The sequence below is a fragment of the Uranotaenia lowii genome, chromosome 2 (genome assembly GCF_029784155.1).
Source record: "Uranotaenia lowii strain MFRU-FL chromosome 2, ASM2978415v1, whole genome shotgun sequence".
Lineage (NCBI taxonomy): Eukaryota > Metazoa > Arthropoda > Insecta > Diptera > Culicidae > Uranotaenia > Uranotaenia lowii.
Window position 1 is genome coordinate 337,090,304 of NC_073692.1, and position 19,627 is coordinate 337,109,930.

General features: G+C 38.7%; 2 protein-coding genes and 1 long non-coding RNA gene across 7 annotated transcripts; all 3 read left to right on the plus strand.

Moving 5' to 3' along the window:
* The first annotated feature begins 1,087 nt into the window (after positions 1 to 1,087).
* LOC129745292 (40S ribosomal protein S18) lies at positions 1,088 to 2,723 on the plus strand. The gene is made up of 3 exons (XM_055738271.1): positions 1,088 to 1,173; positions 1,567 to 1,752; positions 2,255 to 2,723. The coding sequence occupies exons 1-3, from the start codon at positions 1,171 to 1,173 to the stop codon at positions 2,522 to 2,524; spliced, it is 459 nt and encodes a 152-aa protein (XP_055594246.1). The 5' UTR covers positions 1,088 to 1,170; the 3' UTR covers positions 2,525 to 2,723.
* A 1,920-nt stretch (positions 2,724 to 4,643) lies between these two features.
* LOC129749248 (uncharacterized) lies at positions 4,644 to 5,684 on the plus strand. 3 transcript variants are annotated; one of them, XR_008737974.1, is made up of 4 exons: positions 4,644 to 4,790; positions 4,841 to 5,061; positions 5,120 to 5,338; positions 5,420 to 5,684. It is a non-coding gene; the product is annotated as an uncharacterized LOC129749248 (long non-coding RNA). The 3 variants fall into 3 exon arrangements; XR_008737975.1 differs by having other exon boundaries at positions 4,649 to 4,790; positions 4,875 to 5,061; XR_008737976.1 differs by having other exon boundaries at positions 4,683 to 4,790; positions 4,846 to 5,061.
* Positions 5,685 to 5,975: 291 nt separating this feature from the next.
* Positions 5,976 to 16,895, plus strand: LOC129745566 (endophilin-B1). 3 transcript variants are annotated; one of them, XM_055738706.1, is made up of 7 exons: positions 5,980 to 6,382; positions 7,836 to 8,269; positions 8,340 to 8,403; positions 8,640 to 8,675; positions 8,914 to 9,104; positions 14,086 to 14,290; positions 14,358 to 16,895. In XM_055738706.1, the coding sequence occupies exons 1-7, from the start codon at positions 6,305 to 6,307 to the stop codon at positions 14,466 to 14,468; spliced, it is 1,119 nt and encodes a 372-aa protein (XP_055594681.1). In that variant the 5' UTR covers positions 5,980 to 6,304; the 3' UTR covers positions 14,469 to 16,895. The 3 variants fall into 3 exon arrangements, with proteins under 3 accessions (XP_055594682.1, XP_055594681.1, XP_055594683.1); XM_055738707.1 differs by lacking the exons at positions 14,086 to 14,290; positions 14,358 to 16,895 and adding an exon at positions 9,630 to 14,079 and having other exon boundaries at positions 5,976 to 6,382; XM_055738708.1 differs by lacking the exon at positions 8,640 to 8,675.
* The last annotated feature ends 2,732 nt before the right edge of the window (positions 16,896 to 19,627 follow it).

Here is a 19,627-nt window from a genome sequence, read left to right on the forward strand (position 1 = left end):
CATTTACCGGAATGCTATTTACCGGAAATTCATTTACCGGAATGAACCGTTTACCGGGCTGCTATTTACCGGAATGAACCATTTACCGGACTAACATTAATCGGAATGTACTATTTACCGGAATGCCATTTACCGGAATAAGAGTTTTTAAGGACAAAACTATTATTGTATCCCGTTTACCTGTGAACTTTTGTCCAGAATGATTTTTGGTCAAGATTTGGGTACATTAATTTATTTCATGATAACCAGTGTGGCTTTTAAAAATCGTTTTTGTTCTTAGTATCCGACTCCTCACGCTGCGCGTTCGAACTTGAAAGACATATTGTCCTTCACGCTGTCGCGTGGCGGACGGGGCTAAGGGATGACCCCTAGCTTTCACGCAGACCTATGAAGCCCCGACAGACCTAGACTCGGCGGCTTTGTGCCGCCTCAGCCCCTTCATCCTCGTTGGTTGCAGCTTTGCCGCAAGAAATGATATTTCAAACCCCTTTTTTTGGAAACAAGTTCTTATTTTCGGATTCCAGTTTGTATAAAAATACTCAATACTCTGGGAAATGGTGCTTCAGGCGAAATTTTCTTTTGAAGGATGGCAAATTCTGGCAAAAATTTTATGGAAATGGGGTTCAACCCAAATTTATATGTATCAAAAAAATTTCGGTAAATTGTAGTTCCGGTGAATGGTTTTCCGGTAAATGGTATAGTCCGGTAAATAGTACAGTTCGGTAAATGGTATTCCGGTAAATGGTACTTCCGGTAAACAGTATATATACAACTCATGCACACCATTTTTTTGTTATTTCTTTATTTGAAACGGCTCATACCTTGAGGCTATAAGGTAGCATGCAAACCATTTCAACCAACATATTTTAACAAGAGAAAAAAAATGCTTTTCTAAAATATAATTTCAATGAAGTTCCGATAGAAAAGAATCCAAAGAATTGATTTTTTTTCTGGGTGTAATATCGACAGCACTTTTTCGATAAACACTTCTTCTCAGTGTGTAAACGGAAGCCGTCCTGCTTTATCGACCGCCAGCTGTCACGCTTGACGTGAAGCTGTCAAAACTTATCTAGATCTAACCGGATGTCGTCTCATCGCTCTTTTTCCGGCATCTGCCAGTCGAGTTCAGTCAGACACATTTTCGTTCTGCCGCGATAAAACTCGTTTAAAATGGTAATATTTCGGTGGAATTAAGTGAAATTAGCGTTAAATTGTGCCTAAGATTGTGTTCTGTGCGATTTGTGTAATTTTGTGTCGTTTTAATCGAGGAATTCTCTGAAAAATGCGATATTTTCTGCTAGTTGACATCTTGTTTAATACGTGAACGCTTGGAAGAGCAAATTGTTGACATCGCGTATGTCGAAAGATTTTCTGGTTCTTGTAACTTCTCAGTTTAAATTAATATTTGAGTTAATGGATTTCCCTCGGCTTCATACGAACAATCATCAAGTCTAGTGAATGGAATCTTACTGCGAATAACACAGCAGCACAACAACAATTTTTTATGTTTACGTTTTCGCTCATGAAAAGTTCGACTAAATCCTAATCTGTGTCTTCTGGTTTTAGTCGCTCGTGATTCCCGAGAAGTTCCAGCACATTCTTCGAGTGCTGAGCACCAACATCGATGGTAAGCGGACGGTGCCGATTGCGTTGACCGCCATCAAGGGTGTTGGCCGTCGTTATGCCCACGTCGTCCTGAAGAAGGCCGATGTCGATCCGTTCAAGCGGGCCGGAGAGTGCTCCGATGAGGAGGTAAGTCGTTAATGGGTTTAAATTGAACCGTTACCTGTAGTGTCCTTTTTGGTTTACGGCTTGTGGAAAACAAAGTTTCCCGTTATGATGAAAATCTTTAAGGAAATTAATCAAAATCTCCCCCTAACTTTCTCATACGTGAAAACATTAAAACCGAGAAACATAGCCTATACGTTATTTGAAGGGATAGAATAGTAATAGAACCAACTCAACAAATAAGTAAAGATTTTTTTTTATAAAAAAAGGAAAATACAGTACACATACGAAACAGTTGAGCGAATACAAGAGTAGCATCTTACTAACGAACATTCGCTATCAAATTGTATAAATTTTCCCGACAATATTTTTAGAAAAATATGTCATTTACGTTCTTGATTTAAAAAAAATTTACTCAGTTCAACGTACTTTCTGTAACGGGTGAAATTTCTTCTTGAATTTCCTCAAATCATAAAATTTATTTGGAGTTATACAATAAATTAATCATTCCAATTTTCTGTTTCAGGTCGAGAAGATCATTACCATCATCTCCAACCCCCGCCAGTACAAGATCCCAGATTGGTTCCTGAACAGACAGAAGGACATCATCGATGGCAAGTACTCGCAGCTGACCTCTTCGATGGTCGACTCCAAGCTGCGTGAAGATTTGGAGCGGCTAAAGAAGATCCGCGCCCACCGTGGTCTCCGTCACTACTGGGGCCTGCGAGTGCGCGGTCAGCACACCAAGACCACCGGCCGTCGCGGTCGTACCGTGGGTGTGTCCAAGAAGAAGTAAACGAAGACAACATCTGTGGATTGTGCGGTTTTTGTATATTTATCCATACACAAATTTACCACGTACCGAGAAGCCAGCCGGATGATAATGAGGTTTGATGTTTCTGTATTGTTTATTCCGAGGCTAAACTAGCATAGATAAGTTTAAGAGCAACCTAAACCATACGGTGGCTCGGAATAAACGGTTGGAAAGTGAATAATTTGCGGCTTATTGGTTTTCCGAAATGTTCCTTGGTTTGAAAGATTTTTGAATTAATAAGAATTAAGGACTAATGTTTTTAACGCCATTTATTAAGCACTGATGTGGTCTAGTGGCAAGAAAAACTTTTGGGTTCGAATCCCATAAGTTGCCGACAGGTGAGATGCTTGGGGAGTAAGTAGAGGCCAGTCTCGAACCCACCCTTGTCCTTCCTCCAACTGGTATCAGGAGGGGTTGGTTTATTATCTTGAACTGCATTCTGTCCATATCCAGCCGGAATGGATATAATGAAGTGCATGATGGTCTAACAAACGTCTCATGATGGCTTACTATTCTACGCTGCCTACTCTAAACTTTAAAATTTTCTTCTCCAAACTATCTCTAATTTTCATTTCTAGCGTCAGCTCCCTGAGCTATTTAAACGCCACAAAAAAAAATATTTGAATTCTGAAGAAAGTTGAAAGAGATGTGCGACTCGATTCATGAAACGTTACATTTGAGACCTGAGACTAAAGACATGACTGTTTCACATAAGATAATGAATAAGACAAGAGACAAGAGGCGTGATCTGAGAAATAAAATACGAGGTAAGAGACCTGGAATCTCAGAGATGGAGTAACAGGGGCTTATTCTGCGACTCGAGTGACATGACTAACGGAATTTCATAACGTTCTGCTGGCCTATAAATAGCCTCGAAATATTCGATCGGCGCTTAGCTCGTTCTTAAATGGATGGATTAATGTATGGAATTTTTCTGGCTTAACTGGCGTTTCTGGCATGTTTAGATTTTGAACTTTTCAAAAATGTCAATAATATACCGTTTTAATTAGGAATTTAAACCATTAAGGTCATTTTTCCTCAAAATTTGATACTTCAACAATATATCGCGTTGATAAAACTCATTTTGACATGGATTTTGAATGAAAATAGTAGCACGAATAAGCAGGGTTCTACTGTTCATATTTCGTGCTATCTGAGGCACCGAGATATTTCAATTCAACCAAAAACTGTTAATGTCTTGGAAGTTATGTAACTCACATGACAATTATAAATTTTCCTTCAAAATATTCTTGTACTATAGATAGCTAATTTTGTGCATTTTGATTACTGCTTGCATACTCAAAGGCGCTTATCGCGCTCACTGTTTATAACGACTAAAAATGCATGATTATTAGAACAAAATGTTAGAGTAATTCGTTGTGAGCTGTATTCCTCTTATAGTTTTTGCACAAGATGTAAATCAAGTTCATTTAATAAAAAAAAATACGTCGGTTTTTCTGACCAAATGTCTTTCAACGAAAAAGAGTACATTTGGTAAAATTTCACAAAAAGAAGAGCACGCCCAATTTTCGATTGAAAAAGAGTACATGTACTCTTAAAAGAGTATATGGTAACCCTACCCTAGTCTTATATCCATGCTCGAGGTCCTCGAGTCGAGAATCGCATGCATAATTTCAGGGGTAAAATCATTAAAAAAATAGTTACACTTTTCTTTTTATAGGACTATAGGATATATGATTCCAATAAAAATCGGCATCTATCTTTTTGAATCAATTTTCGTGTTTGAAACTTTATTTGTGTTTTCACAATCATTTCACGAATCAATCTTTAATACATTTTTAAATATCTGATCAGAATTTGTGAACCGAGATGAAATGGTGATGGGGCTACACATTTTTTCCACATGATTGTCTTGCCACTGGCTGCGTCCTTTCTAAAACCCGCCTGCCTGCGCCCGAAGAAAAAAAAAGTTCAAAATGCAGCGAGCAAAGCAGAACACACGGAAAAATTGAGTTATTCATGAAATGTGTTGCGATTACACCTTCAAAAAGCCTAAGCGGTTGTTGTTCAAAAATTGTATATCCCCAATTCAATTTTGGGTAGTTTAGGGTCACCAATATACAGATGTAAAGTAAAATTCGATTATTCAGCTCTGTATAAAAAGTTTGTTGTTGTTGGAAAGCTTTTTCAAGGGGATGTCAAAGCATAAAAATTTAGAAGTCGTTAGGATGATTTTTGTTTTCCATCGTTATTTTACGTTGTAATCGTCAATTTTAACTCGTGGAAGGTACGTACAATAATGTAACTTAATTCATAAATGTAATTGTTCGTTTTTAGGGAAGATGCCCACTCAATTTTTTTTGCTCTACAGCCGCCGGAAGAAATCATTTTTCGCACTAAAGAGATCCACCGTTTAGTGCTCGAAATATGTTAAGGGCTTTGCAGGAGAAAAATTACCCCTGGTTGGAGCTACCCAATGTGCCTAATGACACATCCGGGGGAATACAATCTAAAAATATACCGTTCTATATGAGCTGCTCCAAAACACCGCTGCTTCCGTACGCTAAAAGAATTAAAATTTTGATGATAAATAATTAGCATCTGTTCCCTTTTCAGTTGCTCTACTGCATCCGCCCAAAGAACCTGGGCAAGCTGGAAACGGTCCGAAATCGCCGAAAGCAACATGTAACATCCCGCTCGTTTCCCTTGAGGGTGAACCCGATGATAGCGGCTATTCTTCAGACAAGGAGGATCGGGCGGATCAGCTTCTTCGATAATGGTGTGAGCACTGGAGGCCAAGTTCCAAATGTTACGCTCTGTTTTAGTGACGTTAAGGTAATATCCCTTATTTAATTACCTTATTTTTAAATGTTATCGGAAATTGACGAATCTAACCTAAAATTTGTTTGTTGGCAGGATGCGACGAAAAGCAGCCGTTAACATTATTCCGCGGGTAGAAATATTGGCGAACAGAACCATAGAGCTGAAAGCTGGAACGTTGGCCGGATAAGGAGCAAGCTAATTTTGTCGTTCCCAAAAAGTAGCCAAAATCTAACGGTAGTCATCTCTCCAACAAGAATGCCAATTCCGAAAAAAAACAGTAATTCGACGATTTTAACTAGCCTACCAAGCAGCTCATAGATGGCCAGTTTGTCTTTATTTACTTAATAAATTATGATTACTACGCAAAAGAATAAATTTTTGTGGTTTTTCCTCTATACATTTTAAAACTTTCATTTTTGCTCAGAAATCTCAAAAATGCATGGGCATCCCTGTGTCGAAATATACAGAATTGACTAATCGAGTGAAAGCTCGCAAATGTGTAAAAGCTCTTTGCACACACTCTGCGTATAACGCCCAAAGTTAAAACTAAGTGGAGACACTTTTCTTGAAACTGTATGGATTTTTATACAGAATCGAGTAACTTTGGTTACCGTGCACGAAAAAGGTTGAAAAGTGCATCATGATAAAATCAATAACAGTTGCCTGTCAAAAATTTTTCACAACAAAGTAGAACCCGTTCGTTATCGAAAATTAGCTCGTGTAGTTTTCCGTAATTTCCTTGTTTTCCGGCCAGATTTTCACCGTTTTCCGCTTGGTCCGGGCGCGTTTGTGTTCCTCGTCTGCTGTTGTTGTGTCGTCCCCAGGAAACTTGCTATCCTGGTGCTAGGAAGGATCCGAAGAAAAAACCATTGGCACTTTCGCTGCTGAACGATTTCAGCTTTGTTCCTTGGAAAAGGAAATCTTGTCCGTCTGCTGCCGCTGCTACTGCTAGTCAGTTGCAAATTCCACACATTAAAAATGAACATCAAAATGCCAGATTTCGACGTTAAAAAGTTCGTCAAGGATGCCGGATCGACGCTGTCCCGGGTGGTTCAGGTATGTCTTGCATTTGGTGGTGGAGTTCCGTATTTTGGGAGAAAAAATATCAAAAAATCTTCCTGTGTTCGATTTATCGATTTTTTTCCTTTGCTTTTGTTCATAATGATAATGTAAATCATTAATATTCCAAATGCACGCTAGGTCGTGCTTTTTTATGGGCAACGTTTCAACTGCTGTTGGTTGTAACTGCACCAAAGTTCATAAGTTCAGCAAATTAAAGGCAGCTCGAGAGATGCGATATTTTATATTCGCTTGAACATCCGATTCAAAAATGTTGGCTGAACAGGTAGATGACCATAATACGTAGTTTGAGAATTCGACTGTTCTAAATAATTACACGATTGACAATTATGTTTAGAAAACTTGCGAAACCTGTTAAACAATTAAAAACGTTGATCACATACTATACTGCCCCTATTCGCATATAAGTCCCATGTGTAAAAACTGCAAACTGAGAAAAACGCTTGTAAAGTTTGAAACTTGTTTTCATAAAAACAATCGTTTGCATCATTTGTTGGCAAAACCTATCAATACTTCAGATACAAAACACTTCAAAGAATACTTTTGTTTACTTTTACGCTAATACTTACTAATAATTACGGAGAAATATCAATAAAACATTCATGTGACTCATATGCGAATATTCTTAACCCTCGAACAGAGATTATTCGCATATATTCGCATAACAGAGATTATTCGCATATCTGGTGCTAAAGTTATCGGCAAGTGTCAAGTACTTTTCTGACATATTTTTTCATTTGTTTTGATGAAGAAGAAAGTTATCGAGAGACCTTGATTCCATACTGATTTCAATCAAGGTTTTTTCGCCAAGTGAAGTGGGAAGCGTTTTCCAGTGTTTTTCCTAAACTCGTGTGAAATTGCTGAGAATTTATCAGACATCATCATCATTTAATTCTATGTGTGTTACGGATACGTGGATAACACCCACCAAAAGTATGCTGGATTCAAGACATAGAAGGAGATTTCTTCCGAGAATATCTTCCTAAGTAATAAACGAAAACAGTGGTATTGATATTGTAGTGCATTTTGCTACTAAACTTTCAATTTTTATGTATATTAATGTTTTAAGCATTAAATACATGATTTATTTCATTTTCTATCTAACCTGTCCTTCAATTGTAAGCTCTGGCGCTAAATTTTGGTCATGGGACTCATATGCGAATATTTTTCACATGGGACGGATACATCAGGGGTCATATTTTTTCGAAATGTTGGGAACAAACTTCGAACAAAAACTTGTTTTATAGGTAAATTGGAGCACAAAGAAGCGTTTTACATCGATAACTCAAAAACGATGAAAATGCACATGGGACTCATCAAATACTTCTTGCTTGTTGAATTGAATTAGTTTATGATAGTTTGAATATAAGTTCGCAATGTAAGTTATTTGATTTCAGTAAAGATTTCTTTTCATGAATTTCTATTTCAGCTCACCGAGGAAAAACTTGGCACTTCAGAACGCACCGAGATGGACGGTCACTTTGAAAATCTGAACGAACGATCGGACTGCACCAAAATTTGGACTGAAAAAATAGTTCGGGACACCGAAGCGGCCCTCATTCCGAATCCGGCCAACCGGGTAGAAGATTTCATATTCGAAAAAATCGAAAAACAACGACCCAAACGACTCAGCAACCTGGAGTATCTGGGACTGGATATGATCGAGGGTGGGGGCGAATTCGGACAGGATGGCGCCTATGGCAGTGCTTTGATTAAGGTTGGCCAAGCCGAACAGAGGCTTGGGTCCTGTGAGCGTGATTTTATCGGTGCCGTTGGGTTGTGTTTCATTCAGCCGCTCAAAAAGTTTCTTGAGGGTGAAATGAAAACCATCACTAAAGAGAAGGGCATTTTGGAAAGCAAAAGGTAGAATTTGTACAGGCAGTGACTATATCATGATAACATAATTTCTTGAATTTGTACCGTTTGTTTTCAGATTGGATTTGGACGCCTGTAAAAATCGAGTAAGAAAAGCTAGAAGCATGCTTGGACAACAAACGGTGAGTAAAACACACAATTCAACAATAAAAAATGCACGAACTTAATAATTATATCGAAAAAATGAGAATTTTGAAATCAACATAACATAATTTTGCACAAATATAAACAAAATATAAATAGATTTCGGATTCGATAAACAATGAAATGGTGTTGTATTAGGATAACTAACTAAACACGATACATTTTCCGTTCTGTCCCACTCGCTTTGAAAACCTTTTAACATAAAAACTCACAGAAGGACGGAATTTCGCCGGAAGCAGCTCTCGAGCAGGTACAGTTGGGTAAAAGCTTGATGGCCGTCGCATCTCATCACAGTTATAGTAGAATCATTTGATTAGCCAAACAGCTTATCACCGTAGAAAAATCATCATTTCGGATTGATTATTTGTATTCTTTTGAGTTCTCATATTTACATTAAGGCAATGAAGCATGGTACTGTCGAAATAGCATGCTTGTGATGGATGTATCAACTTATACATTTAGAACTTATCGATGGTGTAACTTTTCAGGCGGAACGAGACCTTCGAGTGGCACAATCAGAATTCGATCGTCAGTCGGAAATCACCAAATTGTTGCTCGAAGGAATTAGCACCACTCAGGCTACACATTTGCGACATCTACATGCCATGGTCGAGGCTCAGGTTCGATACTATGGTCAGTGTAACAAAATTATGAGTGATCTGCAGCGAGAACTGGCCAGGTAAGTCCCTTAATCGTATAAATACTCGTTGCCGTTAATGCTTCCCTGGTAGCAGTTCAATGTTTTTAGGTGATAGCAGAAAACATTTTTAGTTTATGAGAATGACTTACTGGAATTCAATTGGGGAATCACTTTTGAATACTTTTGAATTCCAAATGCAAACCATTTCTTTGGACTACATATCCTTTTTGAACAATTGGATAAGTATCCACCTTATTTAAAACTGTTGAATTTCAATCGCATGCTTTCAGGTGGTCTGAGAACCCCAGCCTGTTTATATCAGCAATTTCTATTCTGTTCAACTGACTGATTCATGTTTAACTGGCTTAGTTTATTATTTTCTAATTTTAAATGAACCTACGCTTAGGAGCAACAACAACAGCATTCTTCTTAAATTTTATATCTCTTTAATTGTATCACCCTCAACATCTACCCTTAACTAAATTGCTTGTTACCAAAATCTTACTGAATCTAACTCCCCTTTCCGCCGCCTAACCACATACGGTCGACAAACACACACAAAAGAGACCCTAAAATCGCCAGTGCTCGACCCACAACGCCCCGACTGCGCGTCAACAGTGAGGACATCGACCTCAACAGTGGACCTCCCTATCTGAGCCCCTCGCAACATGCCCTCGGTGGTGGCCAGCAGCAGACGATAACGCAACATCCGGCGGAAAGGGCGGCTCGCGGGGTGGACCCATCGGTTCCCCGGAAACCGGTGGTCCCCCCGTCGGCCTATGCCATTGCTAGTGATCGCGTTATCGCCGAACTGGTGGCCAACAGCGATCCCAATGATATTTCGGTGCTTTAATCCAAACGGTTGCTCTCTCTCTCTATCTCTAATCATTCTCCGCTATCATAGGCTTACTTACCTACCTAGATTTATCCCATTGCCTACTAACTTGTATACTTATTGAACTTCCAATTAACCAGCGACAAGAACTAATCGAAAATTATGAGCTTTCAAAGTAACTTTCCGTGATTGGCTATCGAATTTTTTTGTAATGTGTTCTATCTAGTCGCATAAAATAAGTTTTTTAAATGTTAGGAGTACTTAGAGTACAATTGTGTATTGTTCTATTGATTGTCCGTATAATACTTTTTATATTGTATTAAACATACATATTAGACAATTGCTTAAAAAGGTAGATAGGTAAATGTTGTAAGTATTTAAATTTACATAGAGCAAAGAGTTGAATGTAGGAATCAACTTGGGCTTGAAAGTCATACCCAAGTCAGCCCGTCGTAACAATTGGTTCGTTAAATATTTAAGTTTCGAGCACTCGGAGTTTGGGAAGCAACCAGAATTCTTCCATCAATTACCATCAAGATTTAGTTTAAAAATCTACTTTATTTTACGGAATCGCCGATTCGCTAAATTCTTAACCATCATGCTATGTTCTATATTTATTTTTTCTTTATTTCAGTTCAAAATATATATTTTTAAGTTTGCTTTTATTTAATGTTCAACTAAGCTACCCTTTTTAAAAATATTTTTTTTATTTAAAATAACACTTTTTATATTTACATGAATGCAAATTATCTCATAAAAATTGAACGTTCATAACCATGAAATGATATTTTGAAATAAACTTTATTTTATTCATTTGATATTATCAAATTCCCACAAAGTTGAAGAACTGCACAATTACTAAATATAATTTTTTTTAAAAACGCGCTTTGAAAGAAAAAAAAAAAAACAGGTTCAGATGAGTTTCTTATGGTAGGTACTGCACCGATCAACTGAAAAGATTTTTTACAGACCTAACAAAATAAGTTATTAAGTGGTTGATCCGAAATACAGTCTTTCCTATCCACAAAAGGCTTATCCACACGAGTTCGTTACCTGAGAAGTCTACAACGAGTGAACTTCGGTATTACTGTGCTGCTGAGAGTGAGAGGGAGATTCCATTCAAGCGCCTCTCTGCAAATCTCGTTCTCATCTCTTCGCAGTGTGTGCCCGATCCATCTCCATTTACGTTCCCGAAGCCCGATTTCTAGCGGCCTTCGATGACACCGGAGATGTAGTTCCTCATTTGAAATCCATTAGCCAGGCCACCAAGCGCGGATGACACTCTGTAGGTAGCTATTTACAAATACTTGCAGTTGTCGCGTCGTCTCCGCATTATCTGGCAACCAAGATAGTAGAAGCACTCCACTTTCTCAGATTGTTGCTCAGCTACCAAGGAATTGGAAGAATTTTTTGTGTTGATTTCCAAAGACTTGAGCTTTCCGACATTGATTTAGAGACCTACTGCCTTGGAGCTTTCGGTGAGGTCGTCGAGTTTGCTCTGCATGTCTTATTGTATTTGGGCGGGCAAAACAATATAATCTTTTATTAGTTGATCACCCAGGTGGTTTTTTTTTTTAAATAAGTCTTTATTAGCCTTTTAATCATTACATTCAAGTTATATTATTACAGTATATTAAGTGTTCAGATCAATTATGATCAGTTCAACTCTTTAATTTAGTAAATATTAAACATTGTTTATTTGATTTAAATTTGCTATAGCAATAAATTATTTGATTTATAGGAGAATATCCTGTATAGAAAAAAAAAATATTTATACATAAACTTAAGCCTAAACTATATCCTAAAAACTAACTTAATTGTAAAGAGAACGAATCTCTGCGATAGAAGACTGCATCGATTTGCCTCTGAAGTTGGAGATGATTTTGTTGGCCATCTCTTCGATAGACTCCATGCCCGCAATCCGATGAAGATCTTCGGTGCTGTGCCAAGGTGGAAGCCGCAAAATCATTTTCAGAACCTTGTTCTGAATCCTCTGGATGGCTTTCTTCCTCGTCGCGCAGCAGCTAGACCAAATCGGAACTGCATACATTATCGCTGGTCGGAATACCTGTTTGTAGATAAGAATCTTATTTCGCAGACACAACTTCGATTTCCTGTTGATGAGAGATCACCCAGGTGGTAAATTCTTTTTACGGATTGCAATCCAAGGCACGGCACTCTGGGTCCATGGGTGCAATTGGACGACTCATGATACAATGCTAAGGAACACTGTACCCCCTACGCCATAATGTCCACCTGGGGCCACTGACCTTTGTTCCCACCTCGAACTGTTTGACACACTTTGCTTCAATAGTGAGAGGTCAATTCGCGCTAGTGCGCTCCAAGGCAATACTTGTTTCCGAATCCTCTGTCAGCAAATACCTCATTCTAACACAACCCCTCCTCTGACGAGTTAGGACCCGACATTTCATCGTGTGAATGAGGTCCCCATGTAGCGCAACTACAAGCTTTGTGGATCTAGTCTAGGAAGTCCAGAAACACAAAGCGAGTTGTCGACGACACTTTCTCTGTTCAAACACGCGGGTCAGGGGGGTAAGCCCCCTAAGCCACGTGTAGGACTCAGACTCCTCCGAACTCACAAGTAGTGTTGACTTAAGTCACCACTCAGCGCAACTACTCAATCTTCAAGTCGAGTGCTTTACTCCCCGAAGCGCAGATCGAGCTATAGACCGCCCTCATCAGGTCACACTCGCGGTTCAGGCGCATCAATTCCCGAAACGCGTGTCGAACCCTGACACCTCCGGCAAACTGTGCCTCTCAGACACTGGCGTGTAAAACACGTCCCTAAGTGATCGGCCCACCATTGACCACCACTTTGGGCATCTACTCGTTTTGCGAGTCGGGTCTGCACTACGGGGAGGTGGAACTCGCAGAGCAGAGCAAAAAATATAATCTGCCAGGTCAAGGTTGCATAGCTGCTCCATATTCAAATGATTCCACGGCAATCCTCGGTTTGATCTACAGTCAAGACCTCATCCATTACAATAAAAAAAACCAGCGGAAATAAAATACATCCTTGTCTCACTCCAGCAGTTACCGGGATAGGTTCGGACAAGACACCGTCGTGCAAGAGTTTGCATGAAAATGCCTCATACTGTGCTTCGATGAGATGGACTAGTTTCTCTGGGACCCCTCGTCGTCTAAGAGCAGCCCAGATGTTTTCGTGGTTCAGTCGGTCATATGCTTTTTCGAAATCAACGAACACCAGCAGAAGAGAGTCCTGGAATTCGTTGATTTGTTCCAGTATGATTCGTAGCGTTGTGATGTGGTCCACACATGATCGTCCGGATCGGAATCCAGCTTGTTGCCGTCGGAGTTGTAGCGTCGATTTTCTCCTGGATCCTGTTCAGGATTACTTTGTAGAGTACTTTGAGGGTTGTACAGATCAACGTTATGCCTCGCCAGTTACCGCACTCTGTCAGGTCTCCTTTCTTCGGGACCTTTACGAGGATACCCTGCATCCAGTCGGCCGGGAATGTTGCAGTATCCCAGATGTCAGCGAAAAGACGGTGCAACATTTGTGCTGACAGGGCAGGGTTGGCTTTAAGCATTTCAGCAGGGATGCAATCGATCCCAGGTGCTTTGTTGGATTTCATGTTTTTGAATGCCGCTTCTATTTCAGCCAGCGAAGGCGCTTCCGAGTTGACTTTCTTGCTGCAATAGTTATGCTCCAAGTACCCTGCGTGATATAAATATGTTCACCATGGAACCAAAAAGTGGCAGCAACGAACCTCTCCACTCCGCAAAAATATGCTTTTTACGTTATATACTGTCTTTGATTTCAAAGTATCCACTTCAATTTTAAAACGGCGTATTGAATCTAACTTAAGTGATCAAATAAAATAAAGAATATCTTTCAGGCTATGTAAAACTTATATTAAGTAGATCATTAAGACACCTACCTATGTCAGAATATTTATTGAATGAGGGTTTTATTTTTTTTATTTTTTAATGCACATCTTTTTAAGTTTATGTTTGAGATAATACGAAGTCGATTTGAAACAGTTAAGAAAGTTTAGTTTCAGTTGCTTCCCAAATATCCCCCAGCCGTTGCGCGTCAATTCGCGAAACGTGTCCTCCTTTGACGAGCTTACAATTGGCACTCGTGTACTTTCAATGAAAGCAATACCCAACCGTTGCCCATCAATTGCCTTTATCCCACAGTTTGGGAGGTCCACAGCCGTACGTTCCGGTTCCCGGCTACGAGGAGGAGGACCCATCGTCTTCATCTCCAAATCATCACAGCGGTGGTCTGGGGCGCAACAACATCGAACTGGGAGGCAATCAATCCTCCGGCTACCGGCGAGCACGGGTCCTGTGCTCGTATGACGCCAAAGATGGAACGGAACTCAATTTGACATCCAATGAGGTGAGCTGTGGATTTACTTAGGATTTTAGTAATTATTTTTAATAGAACAAATCTATCATCCTATCAGGTTATCTTTGTTTGCGAGTGCAATCCACCGAACTACGATTACATGAATGGTAAGCAAGGTCTGCTCAAAGGTCTGGTTCCGAAGGCGTTCTTAGAAATAATGGACGACTAAGCAGCGCAGTAGGTTCCCCGTAGCGTTAAGTAATTTATGTTAAAGATTTTGCGCTCGGTTTGCAAGCAGTAACTGAAAATACTTACCTTTGTCAAGCATCTTGCTTAAGGAGTTGTTATTTATTTTCGAATGTTTTCCGTTTGAAGAATGAAATATTTGATATGAACCGCAATTGTTCACGCATACACGCATATTGATTGATATATTAGTTATATTTAAGTTTAGAAACGGCTTATTGAAGTTTATGAAACAAAATATTACAGACACAAGAACTATGACGCCTGGTCGCGGGTTCGCCTATGATAATTAGGTAAAATAATGTTAAAATATCAAATACAGTCGTAGCATATTCGCAATAGCTACCTAGAAGAAGATAACATTATACATACTTTAACCGGCAAACAAAATAGAAGTTGTTCAACAATAAAAATGAAAGTGATATCGTTAGAAACTTTAATGAGTTCCGCTTCTCAGAATCAAAACAACGCACCATCACCTCAAACACACCAAGTTGTGAGATATTGTCAATTTGAATTTTTCAAAAAGTAGAATGGTTAATGTATGAAGTCTTTTTTTTGTTTAGAGACTTATAAAAAAAGTGTACTCGACGAACATCTTTTTAGGTTTTAAAGTTCTCTATAAATAAATTTTCTCAACATTTGTCCTTATCTAAAAAATTATTTTGTTTTTTCCTAAGCACTTTACCTGTGATTGGCGTCAGTTGAGGAATTATTTCTTAGACGAATCAACGCAGAGTATTTCTCAAGGAAATTTAAATTTTTCTGGGATTTTAAACTATCATAATTTATTTATATTCTTTCCTTTATGCTAAAAAACGCCGTTAATGTTAATGATTGTTTCGTTCAAAATATTCAAACTGATCCAAACGTGTTTTTCTTCAATTTTTCAACCATTAATTAAAATGAAATATTTTGCAGTGTGATGAGTGCTTTCAAGAATGAACATTTGTCCATTCATCCATTTGTTCAATTTTTTTAATGTTGTGATTTTCAATGACAACTTATCAAATTTGGGAAAAATGTCCTTTGAGAAAATGTTGTCAATTATGAATGCTCGATTATTATTCATATCTCGAACAATGCAAAAACCCAAGAACAATAATATTCGAAAGCTTATGAAAAACAAAAAAAAAACATTCCGCCTCACGTGTGAGAAAACCCAACGTGTAATGCTCCTCAATTAGTGTCCCATCTAGAAATCTCCAAGCTATAGTTCTGATATTTTATGAACAAACTTACCCGACGATAACCCAAAAATGGAAACGAAAAAACTATTTATCATGCAAAACTATTAAAAGAAACATACTCGCTTGACTCTCTAATTTTTATAGTAGATGTGAAATAAACTGATACAAACGTGTGATGTTTTCTCATTTCAAGAATTCTTTTATTGTAATCGTGTTTCCAACCAGTCATTAGAAGATATCTACTATATCTGTCATCACGAATCAAAAAGGTTATTTATTATGGCGTTATTCGACTCAAGCAAAAAAAAAATCTTAGATGTGTGTCTCACTGATTGAAGCTCTCCGACCAAAGGTTTCATATAAGTTTCCTCCAAATCAAGTAAAAAAAAACTTTCTCAAAGATTAACAAATCGTTAAACGGACCTATTTTTAATTCAAAACATTTAAAACACACTCCATAAATGGAAAAAAGGAATTTCACTCGATGTCTATAGATATAAAATCAACTCAAAAAGCTTCAGTTCAATGTTTCTAATTTATGTTGAAATCTTGATAAAGTGCACAATAAGTTGAGGCATATGTCGAAGAAATACGAATGATCCCTACTGTTTCACAATAGCATATTCTGTAGGTTACTGATAATAAAGAGAAAAAAATTGTAATACAAAATCAATTGTAATATAAACTCTTACTATTAACTAAGTACGAAGATTGCTATCTAATCCTTAGCCATTGTTATATATTTTCATAACTCCACTCATCTAAGCCTATAAAAGAGTGCAGATTATATATCAATGAAAACCCCAAAGCTTGTACGTTTTTCTGCGTTAAACCACAAATCAAATCTGTCAAAATTGAAAATTTCTTGCTACGGCAAGCACTATCCATCTGAAATTAAAAAAAAAAACACTATGAAACGAACAAAAAAACTCTTCCATTTTAATGAAACTATTTCATGTTAAAAACTTGTTACTCCAGCGACGAATATGAACACGATTAACACGCTGGCCCATTGAGAGCCAGACAAATTAAACTTTATCTTTACAGTTGAACTCTGAATGAACTCACACAAACTAAAATGTAGCCTGTTATCGTATGGCTTTAAACGAAAGAGAAAAAAATAACACTTGCCGATTGTGAAAGATGATTTATGAAAAGCTAAAACAATACTAGTTTAATTATGCTGTGGATTAAACAACGTGGAGACACAATAACTAGAATTTTTTTTAGTCTTTGTTATGAATCCGAAATGATAACCCGTCTTTAAAAAAAAGTTTTTTTAAGAGGTTTTTGATGGTTTTTTTTACGTAAGATTTGTAAAAATTGGATTCAACCTTTCCATCAGCCTTATTTTCGGGAGCAATCATCTATAGGCTTCTGGAATCTGATCAATGATAAGGTTTTCGAAATAGTTTTTTTTTGTTTTTTGTTTAAAAATGACACGACTCACTGACACCCTCGAAAGTTATTTTGTTACTCTAACTCTAACGTTGCTGATACAAACTTTCGCTAAAAATGTGATGCTTCACTAATTTTCTCCGGTGTTCCATAGGGAAGACATATAAGCCAAACTTCTGTTTAACCCGGTCACTTTGGATACGCCTCGAATATCAGAAAACGGATATCAGTCGCTGTTCTCTGATGAGAGTCAGCTGCCTTCGTTCATAATGGTAGGGTAAAACGAGGGTTTAAAATTCAGCTACGTCAAATTACTTCTGTAGTTGGAAAATCTGAAGATTGTGTCAATTAGAGAATATGGTTAGAAATTTCTTAAAAATCCAAATTATTTTTCTTCGTGTTATCCTTTAGATTAGTTCACTTTTCGCGTGTTACTTATAGGAATTGATCATCATTCATTTTGAAGCACTCTGACAAAATTTTAGGTCATTTGAGTAAGTTTCCAACTTGCGCTTCGAGAAAATGATCGAAAATTGCGCTACGTAATATTTGAACGGACCCATAGCACAGCGGTCAGAAATGCGAAAAATGTATTCGTAGCTTATAACTTTTTTAGTTCACATTTTAGGATATTGGTGTCTTCGGAGAAGTTTTTCAGTAAAATCAGCTCTATAATAATTTTTATTTTCTGATTAATCCTCCGATCCTCCATTAACCCATCAATCTTCCAACTGCCATGCCATGGCAAGTAATTTGCTGTTTATATTTTTTCCCCGAGTCACGCACCTCTGCCTTCCAGCCCCGCATTATGCGCCTCAATTCAGCTTTATTTTATCCGTTATGTTGCACATTTCACCACGAATGTCAACTCTTTGCCACTGCCTGCTGCTAACGATGCTTTGAACACTGGAACCAATCTGGCGAATCTCTTCTGGATGTCGGGACGCACCAATCAAGGCAATTTGGAAGTTCTTTTCCTGACCACCAACGACCGCCCGTTTCTGCTTCAAGTCGTCCCGCGTATCGGTCAGGTGGTCTAGGGGAAGGCTTCCAATTGTCATTCTATGGCAAGTATCCGTCGGATTTTAACATTTCACCCAGTCATGCATCTCTTGCGCCTGATGATGTTCCCTTTTCCAGCGTACATCGCACACAGACATCCGAATCGAAATCTTTCGATTCCATTTCCCTTTACTGCCAGAATGTCGGTGGTATAAATTCCTGCTTGTCAGAATACCTTCTCGCTACCTCATGTTCCTGTTATGACGTCATCGCCTTAACGGAAACATGGCCTATCTGACCAGATATTCTGCCCTGATTATTCAGTGTTTCGCTATACCGTAGTGCCCGTAACAGCAAAAAGTCTAGTGGAGGCGGAGTGCTAATTACCGTCAAGTCGAATCTCTCAGCGCAGCTTATCGACGATAATTCCTGGTGCGATCTGGAACTTGTGTTTGCGTACTGTATTTGCCGCCCGACCGCTCTAGCGATGTTGCCCTAGTAGAGTCGTTTTCACGCTGCATCTCAAAAGTAAGCTCTTCTTGCGCCCCGGAGGATGACATACTCATCATAGGCGATTTCAATATGCCCGGTTTGAAGTGGTGCTCCAACCATGGTAGCTTTCTGTACCCGGATCCTACTCGTTCTACCTTTTCGACACCTTCGAACATCATATTAGACTCCCTGAATAAACCGACCTTGCGTCATATCAACAGCGTGGTGAACGAAAATGGTCGTATGCTGGACCTTTGCTTAGCCAACGATGGGTCTCGTATACCGACCATTGAATTAGCTCCTGCACCGCTCGTCAAAGCAGTTCCACTTTAACCTGCTCTATCGGCCTCACTTGAAGTAACTTAGTTGAACGCTCGTGTTGTAAATTTACCAGCTTTTTACCTCGACTATAAGAACGCCAACTTCGATGACATTTCTCGCATCTTGGCCACCATCGACTGGGCATCGGAGCTCGATTTATCGGATCCTAACTCTGCTGCAGAAACCTTCTCGCATATCCTGAACTATGTCATTGATCGTCATGTGCCTAAACGTACTATCAGAGAAAATCTACGAACTCCCTGGGTTACGACTGAATTGCGACGACTGAAAACGGAAAAAAGATGTGCGCTTCGAAATTATAACGAACAAAAATCTCCTTACACCAAGTATATATATCGGAAGCTTAATTCCGCTTATAAAAAGCCAGCAAACGTTGTTACCAGAACTACCTTCGCCGAGTACAACGTAACCTCAAATCCTGCCCAAAATCATTTTGGAAACACGTGAATAGTCAGCGGAAAGAACCTGGTATTTCTACCCATATGTTTCTGGATGACATCACGGCGAACTCTGATCGTGGAATTTGCGATCTTTTTGCCCGAAAGTTTTCAAATATCTTCACTACAGCTTCCACATCCCCAGATCGTTTGGCTAGTGCTATCAGGAACATTTCGCCACTGGGCTTTTTATTAAACGGTATTGAAATCGAGGATCCAATCATCTCAAAGGCAGCGTCGAAGCTCAAGAATTCCTTTTCTACGGGTCCGGACGGGATATC